Below are 21,826 nucleotides of genomic sequence, written 5' to 3'. Positions count from 1 at the left end.
GATCGATGATTCCCCGACGTTGTTTATCAAAAAGAGGATATTGGATACCGGTTAAAAAAGGATGTAAATCTTGGAGATAACCTGAATAAGTACAAATCAATAATCATGTAGAGACAAGGCTTATGTAATTGACAGACTTGCGAGAAACCATGGACACAAGTATTGTGCCACCGACTAATGTGAGCGCAAGCAAAATCTTATGTAGCAAAGAAAAATAATTTTAAAAATACAGATCTGAATGCTCTAGTCAAAGAATCTATAGACTTCTTATCAGTTGAGAATTGGGCGAAAGCTGTTGATGAAGATCTTCCGTCCAACAAAATAGATTGTGAAGCTTTCTAACCTGCCTGGAATCACAGAAACATTGTTTAGCATTGTACTAAATTAACTTGGCAAAACATGTAAGGTTTTCTTAACTTCGATGAAGAAAGGAAATCTTGAAGAACACAAACCATTTACTCTGGAAAACGTTAAGTCATGGAGTGAAAGAATGATTGCACTACAGAGAAAATAAAAGAGAATCATTCAGTTTCAAAGAGATGAATTCGGTCACTTTATTGTTTGAAGAAACAATAAAGATAAAAAAAATAGATAAACGATAATAAGCAAGTTTTATTTGTAGTTAATTCGGTGCTAGGGAGAACTTTGTCAGTATTGATAGTTGTACCCAATTCATCCTTAGATTTCTATCTACTCCTCCCACCAGTGAACCTCGGCTTAGTCTTCTTTCTACCCCCTCCCATATTCATTTTAACTCCCTTTGCAATTCTATCTTTTAATTCCGTTTTAAGCTTCTGCTTTGTATACAGTTTTACGTAGAATTAACGGACGTTGTAAAGAACAGCAACCCCAGAGTACCTGAGGGTTGTTTATCTTAACAAGCTAATATTTGGGGTGGCTGATGTTAACAAGCTCATTCTGATACTGGCGGTGCATTTGTTTGTTGTCGGCCAAATGGAATGTCCCTTCGCCGTGTTCAGTACTGGGGGGTGGCTGATGTTAACAAGTTCATTCTGAGGATAGCCAATCTTTACATGGGCACTCTGGGGTTGCGGATCTTTACAACGTCCGAATTAACTTCGTACTTTTTACACATATCACACTTTCTCCCCTGCAGTTTATACAAGGTTTCTTTATTTGTACCACTACTTTTTCACTAGCCTTCTCCTAACTTCTGTTAATGTTGCAGAAAATTATTTTTTTTATATTTAATTCTATTTTCCATAGGCCATACCTGTTCCAGCTATCAGACTCTCATTGGGCGTAGTTTACTGTTGTTCAAGCATGCCTTTCATACTTCTGTACAGTTTCCCCTCCCATTCATATATGCCGCTTTCTTTTATTTATTCTTCCCTAGGGTTTCTCTATAAGCACGATAGTAAGGATTACGACATTTCTTATATATGGATTTTTGTTTTTTGGGAAACATCTGCTTTTCCTGCATTTCCATATTTCATAATATCATAAGTCATGAACCGTATTTTGCCTTCCCTTTTTACATACTTTGTTTATGGTCATCTTTCTCATAGTACCATTCCCCCAAGTACTTGTACTCTTTCTCTTTGTGTTCCAACATCGGTTCCTGGTTCTTCAGTATTAACACACGCGCACACACACACACACACACACACACACACACACTACACTGCTAGAGCCGGTCCTGGTCGTTTCGGCCGTAAGTCACTTCAGGCCGTAACATCCAAAACAATGTAAGACGTTACGTTTATGGTATTTACCGTTATGTCTATGGTATTTACCATTATTATTTCATGTTTTACGTACATCCCCAAGGGGCTGGTACTAAACACGGCGCCCATTTTGCACGTAAACGTGCTTACGGCCGAAACAACCCGAATGCGCTAGAGCTAGGTGCAGAGATTATCATTTATAAAATGTACACAGAAGACTGCTGCACGTCCTCACCAATTTTTCTAATTTTTTGCGTTATGTATATTATCCCCTCTTTTACCTGATGCTAATTTCATTTGTCACTTAATTCTTTTGGCTCATAATAGTGTTTTTTTCTCTGGTGCTTACGTTGATTTTGAATGTGTCTATCCCACGATATTTCAAGACACATTTTCATGCAACCAGACTATTTAGAATAATTATTTGCGAACAAACAATACAGGACCCTTGAAATCTTCTACAGAACCACTTGAAAATTATAATATTGTTACTTTACTTAATTTTTTAAAAAATGAATGTTTACCACTTTACTAAATTTTTGTTACTGAAAATTAACTTGCTACTAATCTGCTTTGTTTTTTCGAGTGACCACCCACCTTTACCTTTACTGCAACTGAGATAAAGCTATGTTTCTATATTTAACAACAAGCCCTTTTTTCTTTTCTTCTTTTCTCTGGTTCCTCCTCTTCTCTCCCCTCGCTTAATATTGTATTCCTGACTTCCCCAGCTTTGCGCTGAATGCCTTTTTTTCGGAAGTGCAACTGAACAGGCAAAAACCTCCACTGAACAACGGAATTGACTTTAACGAGCCGTTTCAGAGGAAACTCCCACATATTACTACTGACACTACTTCACGTTTTGAAGTTTCGGCGTTTGCTTTGTCATTGCAGATAGTTAACGCTGCTGTCACCCATCTGAGAAAATGATTGTGTACCCCGTAAAGGAATCATTAATTTCAAACTTGAAAGGATATACATTGTTACTGGTAAGTAGCATAGACTAAAATTCTCAGCTGTAGAACAACCGACGTTTACAGGACTGTACCTCAGTGCAGTCCATGATTATTTTGTAAGCATCACTCTTTTTCGATAGTGCAGCAGTCGCTAGCCCAAATATGATTTTTTTTTAATATACTGGAAATTAACTTTAAAACCAAAACTTGCTCCACCCCTAACAGTTTTCGATAGTGCAGTAGTCGCTAGCCCAAATATGAATATTTTTAATATATGGGAAATTAACTTTAAAACCAAAACTTGCTCCGCCCTTAGCTGTTTTCGGTATTATTTTATAAGTTGCCAATACACAATATGAAATTGTAACCTACATTTTTGAAAACAGCTCTTCATTCTCGTTATTTTGAACCCCATAAACACTATGCGCAAATGATAAATAAAAAATTTATCAAATTATGACTTATAAGGTAAAACAATACTGGCCTCCTAGCCCCTCCATAGCTAATACGGCAAAACTGTAACCAGTAATCATCCCTATGTTACGTTAGGTTGGTATTTTTTGGCTCTTTTAGTGCCCTATCATTTCCTAACCATTTTTGCATGAAAAACCCAAAATGGTTTTTCGTGAAAAAGTGGCTGGCTGGAGTCTTATTGGCAACTTATAAAATTTTACCCTGTTTTCGATAGTGCAGCAGTTGCTAGCCCAAATATGAATTTTTTTAATATATGGGAAATTAACTTTAAAACCAAAACTTGCTCCTTCCCTAGCTGCAACCTCCTTCACTCCTCTTACTTTACGTACCTACGTTCATAGCCTATTATCTTTCTTCCATCTTACTTTCCACCCTCTCTTAGCCTAACAGTTGTTTTGGATAGTTTGCAGAATGACGCGATAAGGCTCTTAACGCTAGCCTACCTGCGGGGTACAGAGGGGCTGGAGGCCCCCTGGCCAGGTCAGGGCATTGCACCCTAAGTGAGGTTCCCTGTAGGGGGTTAGTGCTGTCAGTACACCTCACACGGTGCACTGTAGACATTACTTTAGGTTGATTGCAGCACCCCTTCGGTCCTTAGCTGCACCTCCTTTCATTCCTTTTCTGTATCTCCTTTCATATTCTCTTCCATCTTGCTATCCACTCTCTTAACATTTGCTTCATAGTGCAACTATGGGGTTTTCCTGTTGTTACACCTTTCAAACCTTTCTAGCCTACTCCCAATTTACATTTCAGCACTGAATGACCTTATAGATCCCAGGGGTTGGCTTTTGGCCTAAATACTATGTATTCTTAAGTTAGGTTAGGAAATTAAGGTCTGTTTAGGTCAGGCTTGTTTTCAACTGAAGAAGGTTAGGCATGCTTTCAACTGAAGAACCAATTCCTGTCATTCTACACCCACCCCATTGTTTCATAGTGCAATTGCAAGGTTTTCCTCCTGTTAAACCTTTAAAACCTCCTTTACTCTCAATTTCCCTGTCAGCACTTGAATGACCTCATAGGTCCCGGCACTTTGCCTTTGGCACAAATTTTATATCCCAATTCCACAGCTGCTCCCGTGACTGCTGTGAAATGAACATTAAAACAAACAAAAAACTATAAAGCTAGTTGTTAGTATGAATTTCATATTGAGCATAGCCTGTTACGAAGACTCAAAAGCACAGCATGAAAACTCCATTATCGGGGTGAGGTATTTGAGTGAAATAATACCATTTTCTATATCCTTGAAACAGTCATGGGGAAGATTTTTCAAAAGCTGTTTAGGCTGGTATCACTGTACAGTAAACCCCAGTATTTGCGGGGATGCTTACCAACCAACCAACCACACACACACACACACCGTGAATAGCTAAAATCTGTGAATACTTAAAACCCTTCTAAAAACATTTAGAACTGCCTATTTTGATAGTTCAAACACAAGAAAACCCTCAAAAAATGCTTATACCTGAGTATTTTAATAGTTTTATCACAAAAAGTGCATTTAATCATGAAAATTATATGAAAATACAGTAATTAGTGAATATTTCTCAGTGAAAAATACCTCGAATGGGCGAATTTTCCGCGAATTATGCATGTGTGTGTTCCATAGAGAAATCCGCTAATAGGTGAGTCCGCGAATTGTGAGAACGCGAATACAAGGGATTTACTGTGCAGTCTCTTATTAAATTAAACGTTACACCTGGGCTTAGGTGGAAAATGAGAAATGTTGTAAGATTTGTTTTCCATGAGATTTTGAGTGTGGTGCTCTTAATAGCGAAGGAGAAAGATTACAGGTATGAGATCTGGACCTTGTATTACAGGGTTGACTTGGAATTTATTTTAGAAATGATAAGGGGACTGGCTAGATTATCTTTGACGAGGGCTTTGTCCATAATGTTTGCCTTCTAACACCCTTCTGACAAGTTAATGTTCTCGTTTAGGCTTATAATGCCTGATTCCAGACTCTTCCTCCTGTATGGACATGCACTGTTATATAGTAAAGAGGACTCACTCCAATTAATGCAATGCTAAACTCTCAAATGTGGATAAAAATTTAATTTTCCAGGCCATAGGCTACTTAGCGTATCTTATTTGCTGCTAATCTCTACAATGGTGAATGTACAGTTTGTCTTACAAACTGGCAATATGTATTGGCCAAAATGTAGGCATAGTGACCTATCAAAGTTCCTTTGTTTCTCTTTTGTGCTTTTTAAGAAAAGCTTCAAGCTGTTAGTTTACAGAAAGCAGAAATACACATTAGGCCTAAGTATAGTGCCTCAAACACTTAAGTTTGAAATGCCCTACAACCTCCCAAGATCACCATTTTTCTTTATTATAATCAAACAGTTATACCCATCTCCATTTAATTTAAGCTGTTTCATTTCCATCCATTTAATACGGATGGAAATGAATTTTGTTTTTACAAAATCATGATGATTTCATACTAGGTTAATCTGGCAGTCATGAATTGTGGTCAATTACATCATCAAAATTAGGCAAAAAACAGTATTGTCACACACAATGTAGGCAAACCTTCTGGTTCAAAAGCAGCTGCTGCTGAATCTGCAGATTAAGAAAGCTTTCAGTGTATTGGATGAATAAAAAGCATACTCTTCTGAAACCCAGACAGGTTTTTCCTTGATATTGCCATTTTGATCTTACAAGGATGCAAACTTTTGTCTTTTACTATGCAAGTATGGATACACCTTTTGTGAGAACTGGTTTGGTCGTTGAAGTTTGGTAACAAATTGTCCAGTAGTGTCCCCTGTATGGGGTTAGTGCCATCAGTGCTTCTCACACAGTGCACTGTAGGCATTACTTAAGGTTCTTTGCAGAGTCCCTTTGGCCCCTAGCTGCTGTGGTCACAGTACTTGGCTTGGGTTTTGAAACTTTTGTTTTTGTATTAGTAACTTACCCAGTAATTACTTGGCTAAGAGTTTCTACGTGAACACCAGTTAGAATTCTGAATTCTGGCGTAGCGATTCTTTTGTTTTGTGTAGGTGACTATGCCCCACCCAGTTTCGGGGTACAAAATAGGAACAACATTGCCAACACGACAATTTTGCTTCTGCCGCTTGTAGCATCAACACCTGGTGTTGTTACAGCAGTTTGGAGCTTTTTGGATTCATAATTTTCTTCTTGGTGAAGAATTTTTGTAGCCTTTTCGGCATTTTTTCACATAGTGACTCTTTTGGATTTGACTTTCACGATTTTGACTTTTCAACTAGTTAGGATATGTCAGACACTAGTAGTTCTAGTTTCCAGTATTGCAGTAAAGGGCTGCAATACCCGGATGACAAAATTGACTTATGATTCTCACACCTTGTGTTCCAGTTATAGAGGACAAGTTTGCTCTATTAATTTGACGTGTGACGAGTGCAGGGATTGGGCGAACAGAAATGGAAAACTTTAAATTCTCATTTAGCTAAGCTAGAAAGTGATAGGAAGAGGAAAGCAGCCGCTAAAGCCAGCAGGAAATTAGCTAGTCAGGCTTTGACTCCTAGATTGGATAAGGCTGACATGTCTGTTAATTCTCCAACTGTTAACCTTTCCCTGCCTGCATCAAGTAATTCTCCTAAACCACCTGCTCCGTCTCCTGGCTCCATCACTTCGGAACCCGATCGCTTCGCCAGCCTTGAGAATAAGTTTGAGCAATGTTTAAATCTGGTAGGGAGTACAGTGACCCAGTTAGGGGCATCAGTGAGTGTCCTGATGGACAAGTTTGAAAACAGTGCTAAAGGTGAAGTGTCAGTGGAAGAGGTGGCTGCTCGTCCCGCTGATTCTCCTAGGCGTCGGTCCCTGCCATACTCCCTGCTACCTGGGAGGAGGCATACCGGTACCCCAAGGGAGGTCAGTGGGGTCTGCTTACGGGCAGTCGTCCCCTCAGTCCAGCCTGTTGCATCCCAGGTTACGACTAGAGACAGCCACTGGAAAGATGTCTCGGAAGTGCATTGGCTTTCGACAAGTTCTGAGGAGTCCTCGCCTCATAAGAACCATCTTCGCCGCCTCCCTGATGAATCTTGTCCACTTAAGAGACATTTCTTGGGTAAAGATCAGACCCTGCATCTCCCTTACAAGAGAATGAGGGAGCCTTCCTTCAGTCCTCAACCTTCATGTAGCAAGTGGGACAGTCCGGAGCATTTCTCCTCTCCTCAGCTCCAGGAGTGAGGTTCTAGCTCACTGTACCTTTCGGGCAAACAGCTCCAGATTTTGCGTAAGCGCCCTGTTCCCTCTGAATGTCCTGTATCAGCGGAATGCTTTGTCGAGTGCCATGAAGCAGACAAGCGCCCTATAGCAGCCAGGTGCCCTGATGCAGCCAAGCGCCCTGAGGTGGTCAGATGCTCTTTTTGTTGGAGCGCCCTGAAGCTTCCGATCTTCCCCTAGCGCTTGAGCCCCCTCAAGACTCTAAGTGCTCTGCAGCTTCTGATAAGCCTTCTGCATTGGACCCAGCTCTTGAGCCTTTGCAACGTAAACTGGATAATATCCTTCATCTTTTACAGAAACCTGCAGCACAGACAGCTCCTGAGTTAGACTCGATAATGTCTCCAATCTCTTCTGAAGACAAAGAAGGGGAGCAGGACTCATCTTCTACGCTGTATGCGACACTCCGTAAGTCCCTTCTGCAGCAGTTCCGGAATTTTTCACTCTGGCCTCTCCTCCCTCTCCAGCTTTGTCTTTCTTGATGAGCAATCAGCCCGTGGGTTTGATGAGACTCCCTAAGATGGTTCTCTCTTCTTCATTGAAGAAACTCTTTGCCAAATAGAGAACTGGCTTTCCGAGAAGGATCAAGGGAAAGCCTGTTTTAGTGTTCCTCACTCTCGTTTCGCACGTACACGGTACTTGTTGTACACAATGAGAGAAGCTCCTTCCCTGGGAGTGGCTGCCTCCTCCCAGGGGGACTTTTCTGCGCTCATTGACTCAGGGCATAGGTCGGCTCTCACTTCGGCAAAGACATTCTTTTCAGCACAGGAGATGGATCATCTGTTGAAGAGTTTGTTCAAGTCCTTCGAGGTGTTGAGTTTTCTCGACTGGTGTTTGGGAGCAGTTGCCAAGAAGCTTCAAGATCTGGCTATTTTGTGTGATGAAGTCTGAGACCTGTTTAATTTTCTCTCCTGCGCAGGTAAAACCGTTAGAGATTGCTCACAGGAATTAGCTGCCCTTTATGCCATGGGCGTGCTTTGGGTCTCATTCACATCGAAGGGCGGTATGGCCCCACAGAAATCGGCTCTCCTTTTTACCCCTCTGGATAAGCAACATTCGTTTCCACAGCCCACCGAAAGTGAGATTGCAGCGAGTTTACACCAGAAAACAGCACAATTTGTTGACCCAATCGACAAAGTGCCAGGGGGACTGGTCTTCCTTCTCAGTTAAACCTTCATCTCCTCTTGAGCAACCAATGCCGTTTCATGGAGGAAATCAGAGATCACGCTCCAGGTCTTGAGGATCAGTTAGATTTGCTCCCCGAGCGATCAAGAAATCTTCTTCCAAATCATCCTTTCGCAAGTGAGAATTTAGTCCTTCATGCTCCGGTAGGGGCCAGGCTTCGTCTCTTCTGGAAGAGATGGAGCAAAAGAGGAGAGGATCAGTGGGTGGTGAAAGTTTTAAAGGAGGGATACTCTATCCCCTTCAAGGAGAATCCACCATTGACTAACACTCCCGTCGTATTGACGGCTTACTCCATAGGATCGGAGAGGTATTCAGCCCTATCGAAGAAAGTGTCCTCTCTTCTGATCAAAGAAGCAATAGAAGTAGTAAAAAAGGCAGACTCGAAAGGATTTTACAATCGCCTTTTTGTAGTGCCCAAGGCTTCAGGGGTTTGGAGACTGATGCTCGACATCAGTGCTTTGAACGTCTTCGTAGAAAAAACAAAATTCAACATGGAAACCATTGACTCAGTTCTTGCTTCCATCCATCAGGGAGATTGGATGATCTCCCTGGACATGCAAGACGCTTATTTCCATATTCTGATTCACCCGGACTCAAGGAAATACCTACGATTTGTTTTCGAGGACCAGATCTATCAATTTCGAGCACTTTGTTTCAGTCTCTTGACGGCCCCACAAGTTTTCACTCGAGTGTTGACTCCTTTGGCGGGTTGGCTACATTTAGCGGGAGTGAGTTTCACGCTATACCTGGACAGTTGGCTAATTCATTCGCCCACAAAGAAATGCTGCATGGAGGACTTGCAGAAGACTCTTCTTTTAACCCAGGAATTAGGAATAATAATGAATGTAGAGAAATCACAAATGATTCCTACTCAGAAGATTCTTTGTTTGGGAGTTCTGATAGACTCTGAGTTTTTGGGCTTCTCTGTCACTCAAGAGAGTAGAAGACTGTCTGAGGAAGGTAGACTTCTTTCTCTCGCTTCATTCTTGCTCCGCCACCCAGTGGATGAGTCTCTTGGGGACGATGGCTTCTCTGGAGCAGTTCGTAAGACTGGAGAGACTTCACATGAGGCCTCTCCAGATCTATTTAAGAGCTTGCAGTGATTGGAAGGTGCATCGGGACCGTCACGTCTTTCCGATAACCCCAGAAATAAAGGAGGATCTGCGGTGGTGGAGGTCCGCAGACAGACTTTCGGAAGGGAAGTCTCTTGTTCCGGTGAGCCCTGGCCTAGACTTCTTTTCTGACGCATCGGACCTAGGTTGGGGAGTACTCCTTGGGAACCTGAAAGTCTCGGGGAGGTGGTCTTCAGAGGAGAAAGGGCTTCACATCAACTTGTGAGAAGTGAAGGCAATACATCTAGGTCTGCAACACTTCGCGGCACAGGTACACAAAAAAACTACTGTATTGTGGTACATGCAGACAATACCACAGCCGTAGCGTACATCAAACACCAAGGAGGGACCCACTCACTTTCACTCCAAGAGGTAGCGAGAGACCTGCTATGCTGGGCGGATTGGAACCAGACTCAATTAGTCACCCGGTTCATATAGGGCAAGTGCAATGTCCTGGCGGACGAGTTGAGCCGTCACAAGCAAATTCTGCCCACGGAGTGGACACTAGATCTTCGTGTTTGTGCCAGACTTTGGAAATTATGGGGTCAACCTGTTTGCAACTTCCAGGAATTACCGCCTTCCTCTGTTCTGTTTCCCCTTTCCGAACCCTCTAGCTTGGGCGGCAGATGCAATGATCCTGGACTGGTCCATCCTAGATCTTTACGCCATTCCTCCGTTTGGGATGATTCAAGAAGTAGTAAGGAAGTTTCGCTCACACCGCAATGCAAGGATGACTCTCGTGACTCCTACTGGCCACAGAAGGAGTGGTTTCCTGACCTGATCGATCTCCTCATAGACTTTCCGAGACTCCTTCCCGATATTTCAAGTCTTCTCGGACAACCCTACGTCAGGAAGTTTCATCAAGGCTTATCCTCTCTGGACCTACCAGGATTTCGACTGTACAGACTCGTCAGAGTGAAAGGATTTTCTAAATTGGCATCAGAGGCTATCGCCAAAAGTAGACGCATCTCCTCCAATAATGTGTACCAGGCTATGTGGGCGTGCTTTAAGAGTTGGTCTAGAAGAAACAAAGTCTCTTCCTCTAAAACATCTGTCGCTCAGATGGCAGTCTTCCTTCTCTATTTGAAATCATCTAAAGGGTTGTCTGTCTCGACAATAAAGGGTTACAGAGCGATGCTCAGCTCCGTTTTTCGACATAGGGGTCTAGGCATCTCGAACAACCAAGACTTGTCCGAACTAATTAAGTCTCAATATCTCCAAGTCCAAGAAAGAGGAGTCCTTCTCTTGGAATCTTGATGTAGTTCTTAAGTGGCTTTCCGACCCTCGCTTTGAACCTATGCACTCTTCCTCTCTAAGGGATCTGAATGGGAAAACTCTCTTTCTGGTTGCCTTAGCAACAGCTAAGAGAGTAAGTGAACTTCAAGCAATAAACAAAAGGATTGGTTTTTTGCAAGGGAACGCAGTCTGCTCCTTTTTGCTAGGGTTTCTAGCGAAAAATGAAAGCCCATCACATCCCTGGCCCCATTCCTTTTCGATCTCAAGCATATCGGATATTCTAGGCATGGAAGAGGAAGAGAGAGAGCTGTGCCCAGTACATGCCCTCAGATATTATTTACATCAGACGGAGAAGATTAGAGGCCAGTTTAGTAGTTTCTGGTGTTTGGTAAAAAAAAACCCTCTAGACCCCTATTGAAGAACGCCATTTCGTATTTCTTGAGGGATCTCATCGTTGAGGCACACTCTCAGTTAGCGGAAACTGACTTACCACAATTGAAAGTTAAAACTCACGAGTAAGAGCAATTGCCACTTAGGTAGCATTCAAACACAATCTTTCTCTCTCTCTGCGATCCTGGAGGTAACTCATTGGAAATGTAAGTCGGTGTTTGCGATGCACTATTTGCGGACATCGAGATAGTTTATGATAAATGCAGTACCCTGGGACTTGTGTCCATAGCTGGTGTGGTGATGGGTGAGGAAGTGTAGGAAGTGTCCCTTCCTTTTCTTTTCTCTTTACCTTGAAAATGGTGTTGAGTTCCCTAGGGTACGACATACCTGGAGTGCCCACCAGTTTTTAGTGTTGGGTAGTGGTCTTGTTTTTTATCATTTAATCGTTGTTTAATTATGGTGTAGGTGACTTTGTTGTTTGGTATATTATTTTTGTGGTACTGTGCCCAGGGCAGGGGCAATTATGTATGCTTTGTTGGCCCTCAGCGTACACCTTCGTCGCACAGCTTGATCTTATACTTTGTCAGCCTTAAGAGTATTCCTTCGCTGCAAAGTGTCCCACTTCAGTAGAGGCGCATATGGCCATGCCACCACATCGCTACAGGTTGAGATGAGCGCCACCAGAGGCAGTATCTACCTGCAGCAGCTCTCTCACCAGGTAAGGAACAACAATTATCTCATCAGTTATAACGTAAGCCTTTGTCCATGATTCCCCACCACCTTTCAATGTGGAATCAGCTAAGTAATTACTGGCTAAGTTACTTATATAAAAATGACATTTTTATGATAAAATTAAGTTTTATATATACTTACCCAGTAATTACGGATGGAGCCCACCCTCCTCCCCACACATGGACTCTTTTTTTTATTTTTTTTTTATAAACAAATTGTCATGTTGGCAATGTTGTTCCTCTTTCATACCCCAAAAGTGGGCGGGGCATAGTCACCTACACAAAACGAAAGAATCACTACCGCGGAATTCCAAGTTCTAATTGCCGTTCGAGTAGAAACTCTAGCTAAGTAATTACTGGGTAAGTATATAAAAAACTTAATGTTATCATAAAAATGTTCATGTGTCAGGGATACTTGAACAAAGATTAACTATAAAAAGCAAAGATTTGTATTTGCATGGACACACATTTAGCAAATTTGAAATGTAATTTTTATTTTTCCTATGTATACAAGCAAATCTTTTATACAGTACTTTAAATCAACCACAACCACCCTGCTTAGTACCTGTGGCCAGTGGAAAAGTGAGAAGTGACAGAAGATGAATGAAGGGTACTCTCTCATTCATCCCATATCTCTACCAGTTAATTACCTTGTTACCAAGTTTTAACAACTGATTTCAGCTTATGCTAAAAAAAGGCTCTGGTTTGTTTACCTAGGAAAAATACAAGTTACTTTTAAAATTTGTTATCTTTAGATAAATCTCTTGGTTCAAATTGGTAATTTGGTGGTAAAGCTATAACTTCTGTCTCATCATTATTATCATATGCCAAGTTTTGCCTTAATGGGATTAGTATGAGTTGTCACTATTTTCACTATCTTTTTGTATTCTCTTCCTGAATTTTCATTTAGTCCAAGTCTTCATTTGTGCCTTTTTTTCATGATTTTCTCAGCCATCATACCAGTTTTTGTCTAGGCAATTCCTATATCTACTATTTCTCAGACCCAACCAGTGTTTTCCACCTTCTGGATTCACACATCTTATCAGCATCATCAATTTTGTAATATGAGCTTTCCAACAAAATCCAGCATTGCATTTTGAGATTTTGTAGCCATTGAGTAACCAGGTGTAGACATATAGAAATTTAGGCTGCTGGCCTTATGTACACTTCATAGATTTTTGTCATTTCTGAATGGGTTGCTCTTATTTGTAAGTAGTTCAGTAGTTTTGTTCTACTTCATTCGTGCTATTGTTATTCTTTCTTGTTGTCAAATACAAAAATCCAAAATGTTGTTGAAGTTAGAGAGAAGTGCCATCTCATTCAAGGCTTGTCCTTCACCACAAAATGGCTTTTCCTCCTTCCTTTGTTCACCGTTTGCTGTTGTTATACATTTAAGCATCAGGAATACCATATGCCATGTATATTTTACAGCCCAAAGAAAGTCTCTTAAAATGCCATCTCATACATTCTGTGTAATAATGCACACCCCTAGAACATCTATGCAGTCACTTTTATAACTTGATTTTTTTTTCTCTGATGTTTCCAATCACCAAAGCCTAATGTTGTTTAGAATGATTTTCTAACTTATGTTTTAAATTCCTAAGACCTCTCCCTTTCATTTTACTGTTTCTAATTAGTTCTTCATTTTTAATTATCTTGATCTACTGCTTATTTGTAAGTTAGATACCACCTTTCCTTTTTTTTTTGTTGAAATCGATTCTGGTACGAGCAGTGGCAGGTTACATAACAAAAGCAAGTTCCATAGAACTTTTTCTTCTTGGCTACTTCTCATGCTTTCATGCACATAGAGAAAGGCCTTGATGATGTAACAATTGTTTTTGTTATTCTTGGGTAAATGGGGATGCGTAACTTAATATTTTTATATTTGTAATTTTCATTCCTAAAAGGGGTATGTTTTTGCTATGCTGTACGTGGTATCTAGATCATCTTGTGCTGAATTTAGCTGCTTTACCTTTGTTGGTGGCCATATCACCAAGAACTAGAAAGAACCAAATCCTCAGTAACATGATACAGCATTCCATAGTCTTGTTGAAATTCATTTACTCTAGGGTAGATTTAAACATAATACTTGTGCTCTGTTTTTCAGTTACATTTCCTACCTGATATAATTAATTTGTTTCTAATTATTGTATGTAATATTTCTCATCATTATCTATGTTCACATGGAGATGTTGTATTTTTTGTTATAGGCCTTTGGTTTCTTATACAGGACAAGAACCTTGTCCCTTTGTGGATGATAATAAGATTAGAGTATTTTAGAATTGCAAAAGTTATTTCAGAAAACTACATTTTTCTCTAAGTGAACATCAGAGCAGATTTTGGCAGAATTTCTTTCATTTACACCTAAAATATTATCAGAACAGTAATTAAAGTCTTAGGTAAATATAAATTTCCAAACAAGACTGTGAAACTTTTTGTTTGTGTTCTCTTTTGGGGGGCAAAGAGGGTCCCCATTCCATTTATTTGGGAGAAGCTTTTTTCCTATATAATTTCCCCATTCTATTGCCATTTACAAAGCTATCTTTGAAAATGTCAAAGTTATCGGCAAAGACCAAAGAAGATTGATATGATATGCGGCAAGTAACCCTGCATTGAGTGTGGCATTTTACAATAATAATATTGTAAGCCCAAAAGGACAAAAGAGCATGCATGTATGTGAAACAGCTTAGCTAAGTGTAATTTTGGATCCGTATACCATACAGATCAGAATACTGTATGAGCATTTGCATTTCAGGTTGATTAAGTTATTTTAAATATTTATTCAGGGTTATTTTTTCAGCCATCAGTAAGTGTTGGTAATGTGGGTCAGTTGGCTGTGGATATTCTCATCTCTTCACTGCCTTCAGAAAAGGTAAGACAATGAAAATTTTTTACAGTATTGTATTATGTGGTGCATGTAAAATTAAGTTGCAACTTAAAACTAAATGATAGTGTTATGGAATAATTTTGGTTGACTTGTTTATGTATATGAACTCTTACATGCTCATACAAACCTTTTCTTTTTTATTTTAGTTAAGGGATTTTGACGAAGGAAAAATCTATTTCTGGAGAGGGTCCCGTGTCACCCGGTGAAAAAGTCCATTCAGCACTTATTTCTAGGTAATTCCGTTGCTAGATACCAGAGAAAGCTAAATGAAATGCTGGAGTTACTACCCCCAGAGCGAGCTCCATCAGATGGAGTCGTGTATGGAAAAGGGTGAACTACAAAAACACGGAACCTTATCCTATAGAGATCCCAAAGTCAAAAGTCCCACAGGGAGGTGCCGTTACAAACCCATGCACCACTCGCGGACAGCACACAAAAACACCGCTAGCCGCATTCCATGAAAGCATCACCCCACCAGAATGATGTTTACTATGGGAGGACATGACACATGATGGAGGTGGGTCACAGGGTGACACAGTCCCCTCTCCAGAAATAGATTTTTCCTTCACAAAATCCCTTTTCTGGATCGGGTCCCGTGTCACCCGGTGAAAATTAACAGAGAAATAAATATCATTCTTAAACTAAAGAGATAATAATTCTAAGGGGGAACAGAAGACCGAAGGTCCAAAAAGAAATTTTTTAATCACTAGTAACAATAACAATAATGTACAAAAGAAACTGATGTTAGCTTAAAATTAACATGACAATATGAAAAATATACATAAACAAAATAACTATACAATATTGAAAACCTTATAACTTAAATGTGTCATTTAGACAAACACATAGATAACACAGCCAGGTGAGAAGTCAAGGCAAGCCTGACTGAAATGACCGTAAGGGGATAACTGAGGCAGTGGAGGAGGAAATGACTAGGAATCAGAAAGGGAACCAGAGGGAGGAACAACGTTCCCTGCCGCGACTGCTGAGAATTTAAGAGCTTCTAAGGATTTCAAATAGTGATGTTTGAAAACCAAGGGTGACTTCCAACCGTGTGTACCTGGTAAGATCTGTGAAATTCATGTAATGAAAGTAATTAATGGAGGTGGCCACAGCTCTAATATCATGAACTCTTGGGACTGAGTCAGGGTTAGCCTGCTTGATAAAGTAAAGGATCTGTTGTCTAATAGCAGACATAGAGAGATTACCCCCCCCCCTTCCCTGATAAAGAGAGGCCCAGAAGAGATGTGAGAGGACCTGTCTAAATAAGCCCTCAAAGTATGAACTGGGCACAGGGACAGGTCTTGAGGCAGGGGGAGAATTTTCCAAGGCGGCCACCTATGCTGTGGATCTTCATTTTTGGCCAGGAAGGTAGGGTGAGGAATCAGCAAAACCTCCCTGATGGAAGGAAGTCGACGTGGTTGGGTTCCCTAGAGAGTGCAGACAGCTCTGAAATTCTAGCACCCGAAGCTAGGCTAACTAAGAACAACGTTTTCCTCAATAAGGAAAGGTAGGGGCAAGACTGATTATCGATATCTGAGGCTAACTTCAACACGTCATTTAAAAACCAGGAAACCGTATGTGGACGGATTACTGGCCTCAGACGTGCACATGCTTTAGGGATGGAAGAAAAGTAAGGGTCTGAGAGGTCAATTTTGAAACCATACAAGAACACTTTTAAATAAAGCCGACTTGACTGTAGTAACAGTACTAGCGGCTAAACCCTTCTCAAACAGCGATCTAAAAAGGAGATTGCTAAATTTATGGTCATTACTGTAGCCTCAGATTCTCTCAAAAAGAGTGCTAGTTTCTTAATTGCTGAGTCGTACTGACGAAGAGTGGAGACCCGCTTATCTGATTCCAAGAACATGGTATTGACAGGATCAACGTTAGCATCCCTTTGAGCCGCAAACTTCATAAAGTCCACAAAGCCAGGGCACTTTGGATTTTTGAGGAAGCTGACACAGTCTGAGTTTGTACTACTTGTGTTAGTTTCGGACTGGGGATTCGGATGTGGCGAAGTTTCAGTTCTAGCAGAAGAGGAAACCAGCTGCTCTTTGGCCAGTAGGGAGCCACTAGAGCTACTTGACCCTTGAACGTCCTCAGTTTGTGAAGGACCTTTAACAACAAGTTCACTGGAGGGAACAGATAGATCACCTTCCACCTGTTCCAATCCAATGACATTGCGTCCGTGAAAAGAGCTTGAGGGTCCAGGTTGGGAGCTACGTAATGAGGGAGCTTGTTGTTGAGCTTGGTTGCGAACAAATCTACCTCCAGACCCGGAACTTGTTTGCAGATCCAATTGAACGAGCCCCTGTCTAGGACCACTCCGACTTCGAGGGAGTTGTCCTGGAGAGAGAATCTGCTCGACGTTCGGACCCCTGCAAGATGGGTGGCAGATAGGTGCCACTTGTTCTTGCATGCCAAGGAGAAAAGTGCAATCATTACCTGGTTGATCCTGCTCGATTTTGAACCTCCCCTGTTTATGCAGTGGACTACCGTGGCGCTGTCCAGAACCAGTCTTATGTGAATCTTCTTGGGGGGAAGAAGCTTCTTCAAGGTAAGGAAGACCGCCATGGCCTCCAGAACGTTTATATGGAACTGGCGGAACATGAGGACCAAGTCCCTGTACTTCTTGGTGTTGAGAATATCCTCCCCACCCGCTTAGGGAGGCGTCTGTGTGGATAACCAACGCCGGAGGAGGAAATTGAAGGGGGACTGACTTGGACAGGCTCTTGACAGTCGACCAAGGCCGGAGTCGCTTCTTCAAGATGTGAGGGATCAGAGACACCTTGTCCCTGAGACTGATATTTGCCCGACTCCGCCACACTCTGTTGATATCTTTCAGTTTCACTTTCAGCAACAGGTCTGTCACCGAAGCGAACTGAAGGGAGCCCAAGACTCGTTCTTGGGTCCGAGAGGCCCTTTTGGAATTGAGAAACTGTCTGGTTGCTCTGGCTATCTCCTTCCTCTTGGGAGGAGGAAGAGAGAGCTTGTGAGAATTCAGATCCCACTGGATTCCTAGCCATTGAAAACAACTGCTCGGAACCAGGCGGGACTTCTCCCTGTTTACACGAAAGCCCAAGGATTCTAGAAAGTCGACCACCACGGATGTAACTCTCCGGCATTCCTCGACGCTGGATGCCCAGATGATCCAGTCGTCGAGATCGCGCCAGCGTAATCCCTTGAGACCGGAGTTGTTGTACGACCGTGTCTGTCAACTTGGTAAAAATCCTTGGGGCTATGTTGAGGCCGAAAGGCATCACCTTGAAGGAATATGCCTGCCTTCCGAGCCTGAACCCCAGAAAGGGGGAGAACCTTCTCGCAACCGGGACGTGATAATAGGCGTCGGAAAGATCTAGAGAGGTGGTTACGGCTCCACAGGGCAGTAGGGTCCGAACTTGGGAGACAGTAAGCATCCGAAACTTGTCGCAACGAATGTAGGAATTCAGACGGAACAAGTCCAGAATTACTCTCCGTTTGTCGGAACCCTTCTTGGGAACACTGAAGAGCCTGCCTTGGAACTTCAGAGTCCTCACTTTCCTTATAGCCTGTTTCTGTAGGAGATCCTCCACAAAGTCCTCGAGATCCTTGGTCGTAGCCTGATAAAACTTGACTGGTGGAGGGGGATTGTCGATCCAACTCCAGCCTAGGCCCTTGGAAACTATACTCTGAGCCCAGGGACAGAAGGTCCACCGAGCTCGAAAATGGTACAGCCTCCCGCCCACAGGATGTATGTCATCGGTCCTGTGTTTGCTTCCCCCCTCTGGAGCCTCTACCTCCCCTGTTCCTGGGAGAGGAGCGGGGGGCTCCCCTTCCCCGAGCGAAGCCACGGGGCTTATTGCCTCTGGTTGATTGTCTGGGCGAAATTTCCCTGACTTTCATATGCAGGATTGAAAGCTGGGGAGGAGACATAGGAGGGAGCAGCCAAAGACTGATGCTCCGGGTTCACCAGGACATACTGAGGCGGAGGATGGGAGGAAGAGGTCGAAGGCTGACCTTGTAAAGGAACCTGAACCAAGGACTGAGCTGGAAGACGTTTGAAATGTTTAAATTTCTTACTGGACTTTGTGGGAGGGCTGGCAAGATCAGACTGTTTCCTTTTATAGGGCAGACCCCAACGGGAACGGAGACTCTGATTGACCCTAGCTGCCTCAGATAAGACTGCATCAACTTCTTCTTGTGGGAAAAGATTAGCTCCCAGATCGAACTCTTAAGAAGCTTATTTGGTTCATGCCGAACTGTGGCTGCTGAAAAGATGTGCTTCCGGCAGGCCAGTCGGGCAGTCATAAAGTCAAACAGGTCTTGTTGAAAACTCGCCAAGAGAGATTTCGTCAAGACCTGGAATAATGGATCTTCCTATAAACCAAAGAAGTTGCTTCCGCTAAAGCCAAAGAGTTCAAAGACCTGGCGAGCCTTTCCTTAGTATCAGCCTCTGTTTTCAAGAGCGTCTCCGGGATCTTAGGGAGCTGCTCACTGAACAGATCAGAGGCGCAGTCTGGGTCAAGCCGAGTCACCGAACGTATTAGGGGCTCCCTTCCAGAATTCGGTGCCTCCGGGAAAGACGAGAGATGTCGGGTCCGTCTCTCGGAGATGAGGAAGGGGTTTACCTTGAAGCAAGCCTGACTAGTCAGGAGGCCACTTTCGAAGTGCAAGGGAGAAGGAGAACATCACTGAGAGTGAACATAGTGAACACTCCCTTAGCTGGTGTAAGCTTAGTGTTCTCCGCTTGCCACTCCGTAAGGGTCCTCATCAAAGACGACTGGGCTTGGTCCCTAGGATAGATAACCGTCTCCTTAGGGACTTTATCAGACCTGTTCCAAACCTCTCCCTTCAGCCTGGCAAACCCAGTGTAGGGAGATGTCAGGTCCGGAGGATAGAACTCCAACTCTTCCACTCTCCTCTTGCCCAAACCCTCTATGGTAAGAGTACCTTCGTACTCGGGAGCATAAAGGGCGAGACGCCAAGGATTCCCTAGATCAAAGGGAGGGAGAGTGGAAGGGTCAGGAACAGAATGAGACCTAGAACGAGAACCTTGTTGTGATTCCACCTTCTTCGAAAGAGACTGAAAAGAAGAAGCAAGACCAGACAGCTTGCTGTCTACCCTCGTGTCGATCTTCTCAAACCTCGCGTCGATTCTTTCCAGGAATTGTTCAAAGAAATGAAACATATTCAAAGAAGGAGGAGGGGGAACTACCTGACGTGACTGAGGCTCCGCTTGGGGCCCAGAAGGGGAGGCTGTGCTCGTCGACGGAACGGGCTTGTCGCCCGATGCCGCCGCCGGAGGGACCCCATATCGGCCTGCCGGAGTAGGTAAGGTTTTCTTTTAACGGACTTCACCTTCGGGCAATAGACCCAGACGTGCCCGTAAGGTATGAAGATTTAGAGAAGCCTTTAAAAGAAGCAACAGAGGAAGAAGGAGAGCTAAACAGTGGAGAACCTGCCTCACTTACCCCCTTACCTGCTTGATGCTCCGGGATAATGCTCGGAGACTCAAGGCCGAGATCGAGTTCCGCCTCGTCTTCTGAAGCGCCGCCGCTCAGCCGAACCGTCTGGAGAGGGCTGGGTCAACTCCCGAATCCCGGCAATCAACGGAGCAGCAACCTCGTTGGTGACAGAAGCTGTGATCCAAGCGCCGGGAAAAAGGACATTACAAATGTCCTTCGAGAGTATGTAGGGATTGCCAGCTCCTACGTTGCGCCCAAAGCCGCTAACCCAGACTTTAAGGGCCTGAAGCGAAGCATCACGAGACTTGCGGTCAGCCTGCCGGAAGAAAAACATTATTGCGGTTTACCGAAGGCGGAGGGAATCGGTAAAATGTAAACATTATAGTTGGCTGAGAAGGAAAGATGCATGATCACCTACCGAATCATCGATAGCCTGCTCGTAAAGAGCGTAGCAAACATCACATCCGTCAGGGTGCCAAACAATAAGATCCCCTCGTGGACCGCATCCGGTGTGAGACCGACAAACTTCGTGGCCGCTGGCCTGATGGAGGGCTGCAGAGCACCCTTCTTCTTGGCAGCATACCACCTGTAAGAGTATGAGATTATGAGTACACTGTGTAAGGTGCCGGAGCAACACAGTATTAAACAAAGCCGTGAAACCAGCCGGAATGATCCGGGAGGTAACCGGGTAAAAAATCTCATACAAACAAAACAAAATAAATAATAAAATAATAAATAAAACAAAATAAATTTACCAGAACTAGCCGGAGTAACATGCCTTAAAGTAATTGACGGATACAAAATGAAATGGGAAGGTTAAACTGTCCGGAGAAAGCGCATTCCCGGCAACTAAAAATAATATGAAACTAGCGATAACGGAAGACCAATAAATGCTAGAACCGCCGGAGCGGGAAGCAAGGAATGCGCTCCGATAGAAGACAGTAGTTAGCTAAGGGCAGGGAACGTCAAAAGCCCAACACGAAGACAGTCAGGCGGAAAGCTCTAACTGGCAACGAAGAAGGGACTGAACCGGAGTGTCGCCAAATTAAACGACACGCCGGAGAAGACGTATGAAGGGGAGGAATGAAAACCCCGGAGGAAGAACCGAAAAAGAACGACCAGAGAGTGGGAATGCACAATCCGGGCGTTCCGTGTCCTCCCGCCCACTCGCTGACTGAGTTGTTACCCAGCAAACGCGAGAGAAGCAGGAGAGGAACAGGAACAACCTCCATGGGGGGGGGGACAGGGAGATAAAGATGGCCAAAGATGGTGGACAGGAGAGGGGGAAGCCCTCCCGGCCACCAACAGTCCCAGGAGGGAGAGTAAATAGGTAAAGTCACGGACCGTACCAAGGAGAGGCCAAACAATGCAGAGGAAGGGGGCATAAGCTATAGGCTAAAAGGAAGGAATGCTCCCATTAAACCTGGATAAGTTAACAAGATTGAAAACAAATCAAGGGGAAGAGAGAGCGCTCGGGAGGAGGAGGGGGAAAAGGGTGGGTCTACATAACCAAAAACTGGAAACTA

General features: G+C 43.2%; 1 protein-coding gene across 1 annotated transcript in view; it reads left to right on the top strand.

Annotated features, from left to right (window-relative positions):
• Nucleotides 1-2,514: 2,514 nt before the first annotated feature.
• The window catches only part of LOC136845760 (proteasome assembly chaperone 2), a 69,793-nt gene continuing 50,481 nt past the window's right edge, over nucleotides 2,515-21,826 (top strand). Inside the window, exons 1-2 of the mRNA XM_067116008.1 lie at nucleotides 2,515-2,674; nucleotides 14,767-14,838. Coding sequence (XP_066972109.1) covers nucleotides 2,612-2,674; nucleotides 14,767-14,838 — 135 coding nt within the window. The 5' untranslated portion in view covers nucleotides 2,515-2,611. The remainder of the gene's footprint in view (nucleotides 2,675-14,766; nucleotides 14,839-21,826) is intronic.

Source organism: Macrobrachium rosenbergii, chromosome 14, assembly GCF_040412425.1.
Source record: "Macrobrachium rosenbergii isolate ZJJX-2024 chromosome 14, ASM4041242v1, whole genome shotgun sequence".
In the NCBI taxonomy this organism is placed as follows: domain Eukaryota; kingdom Metazoa; phylum Arthropoda; class Malacostraca; order Decapoda; family Palaemonidae; genus Macrobrachium; species Macrobrachium rosenbergii.
The sequence above is the reverse complement of the archived record's forward strand: the minus strand, read 5'-3'. Positions and strand labels throughout refer to the sequence as shown.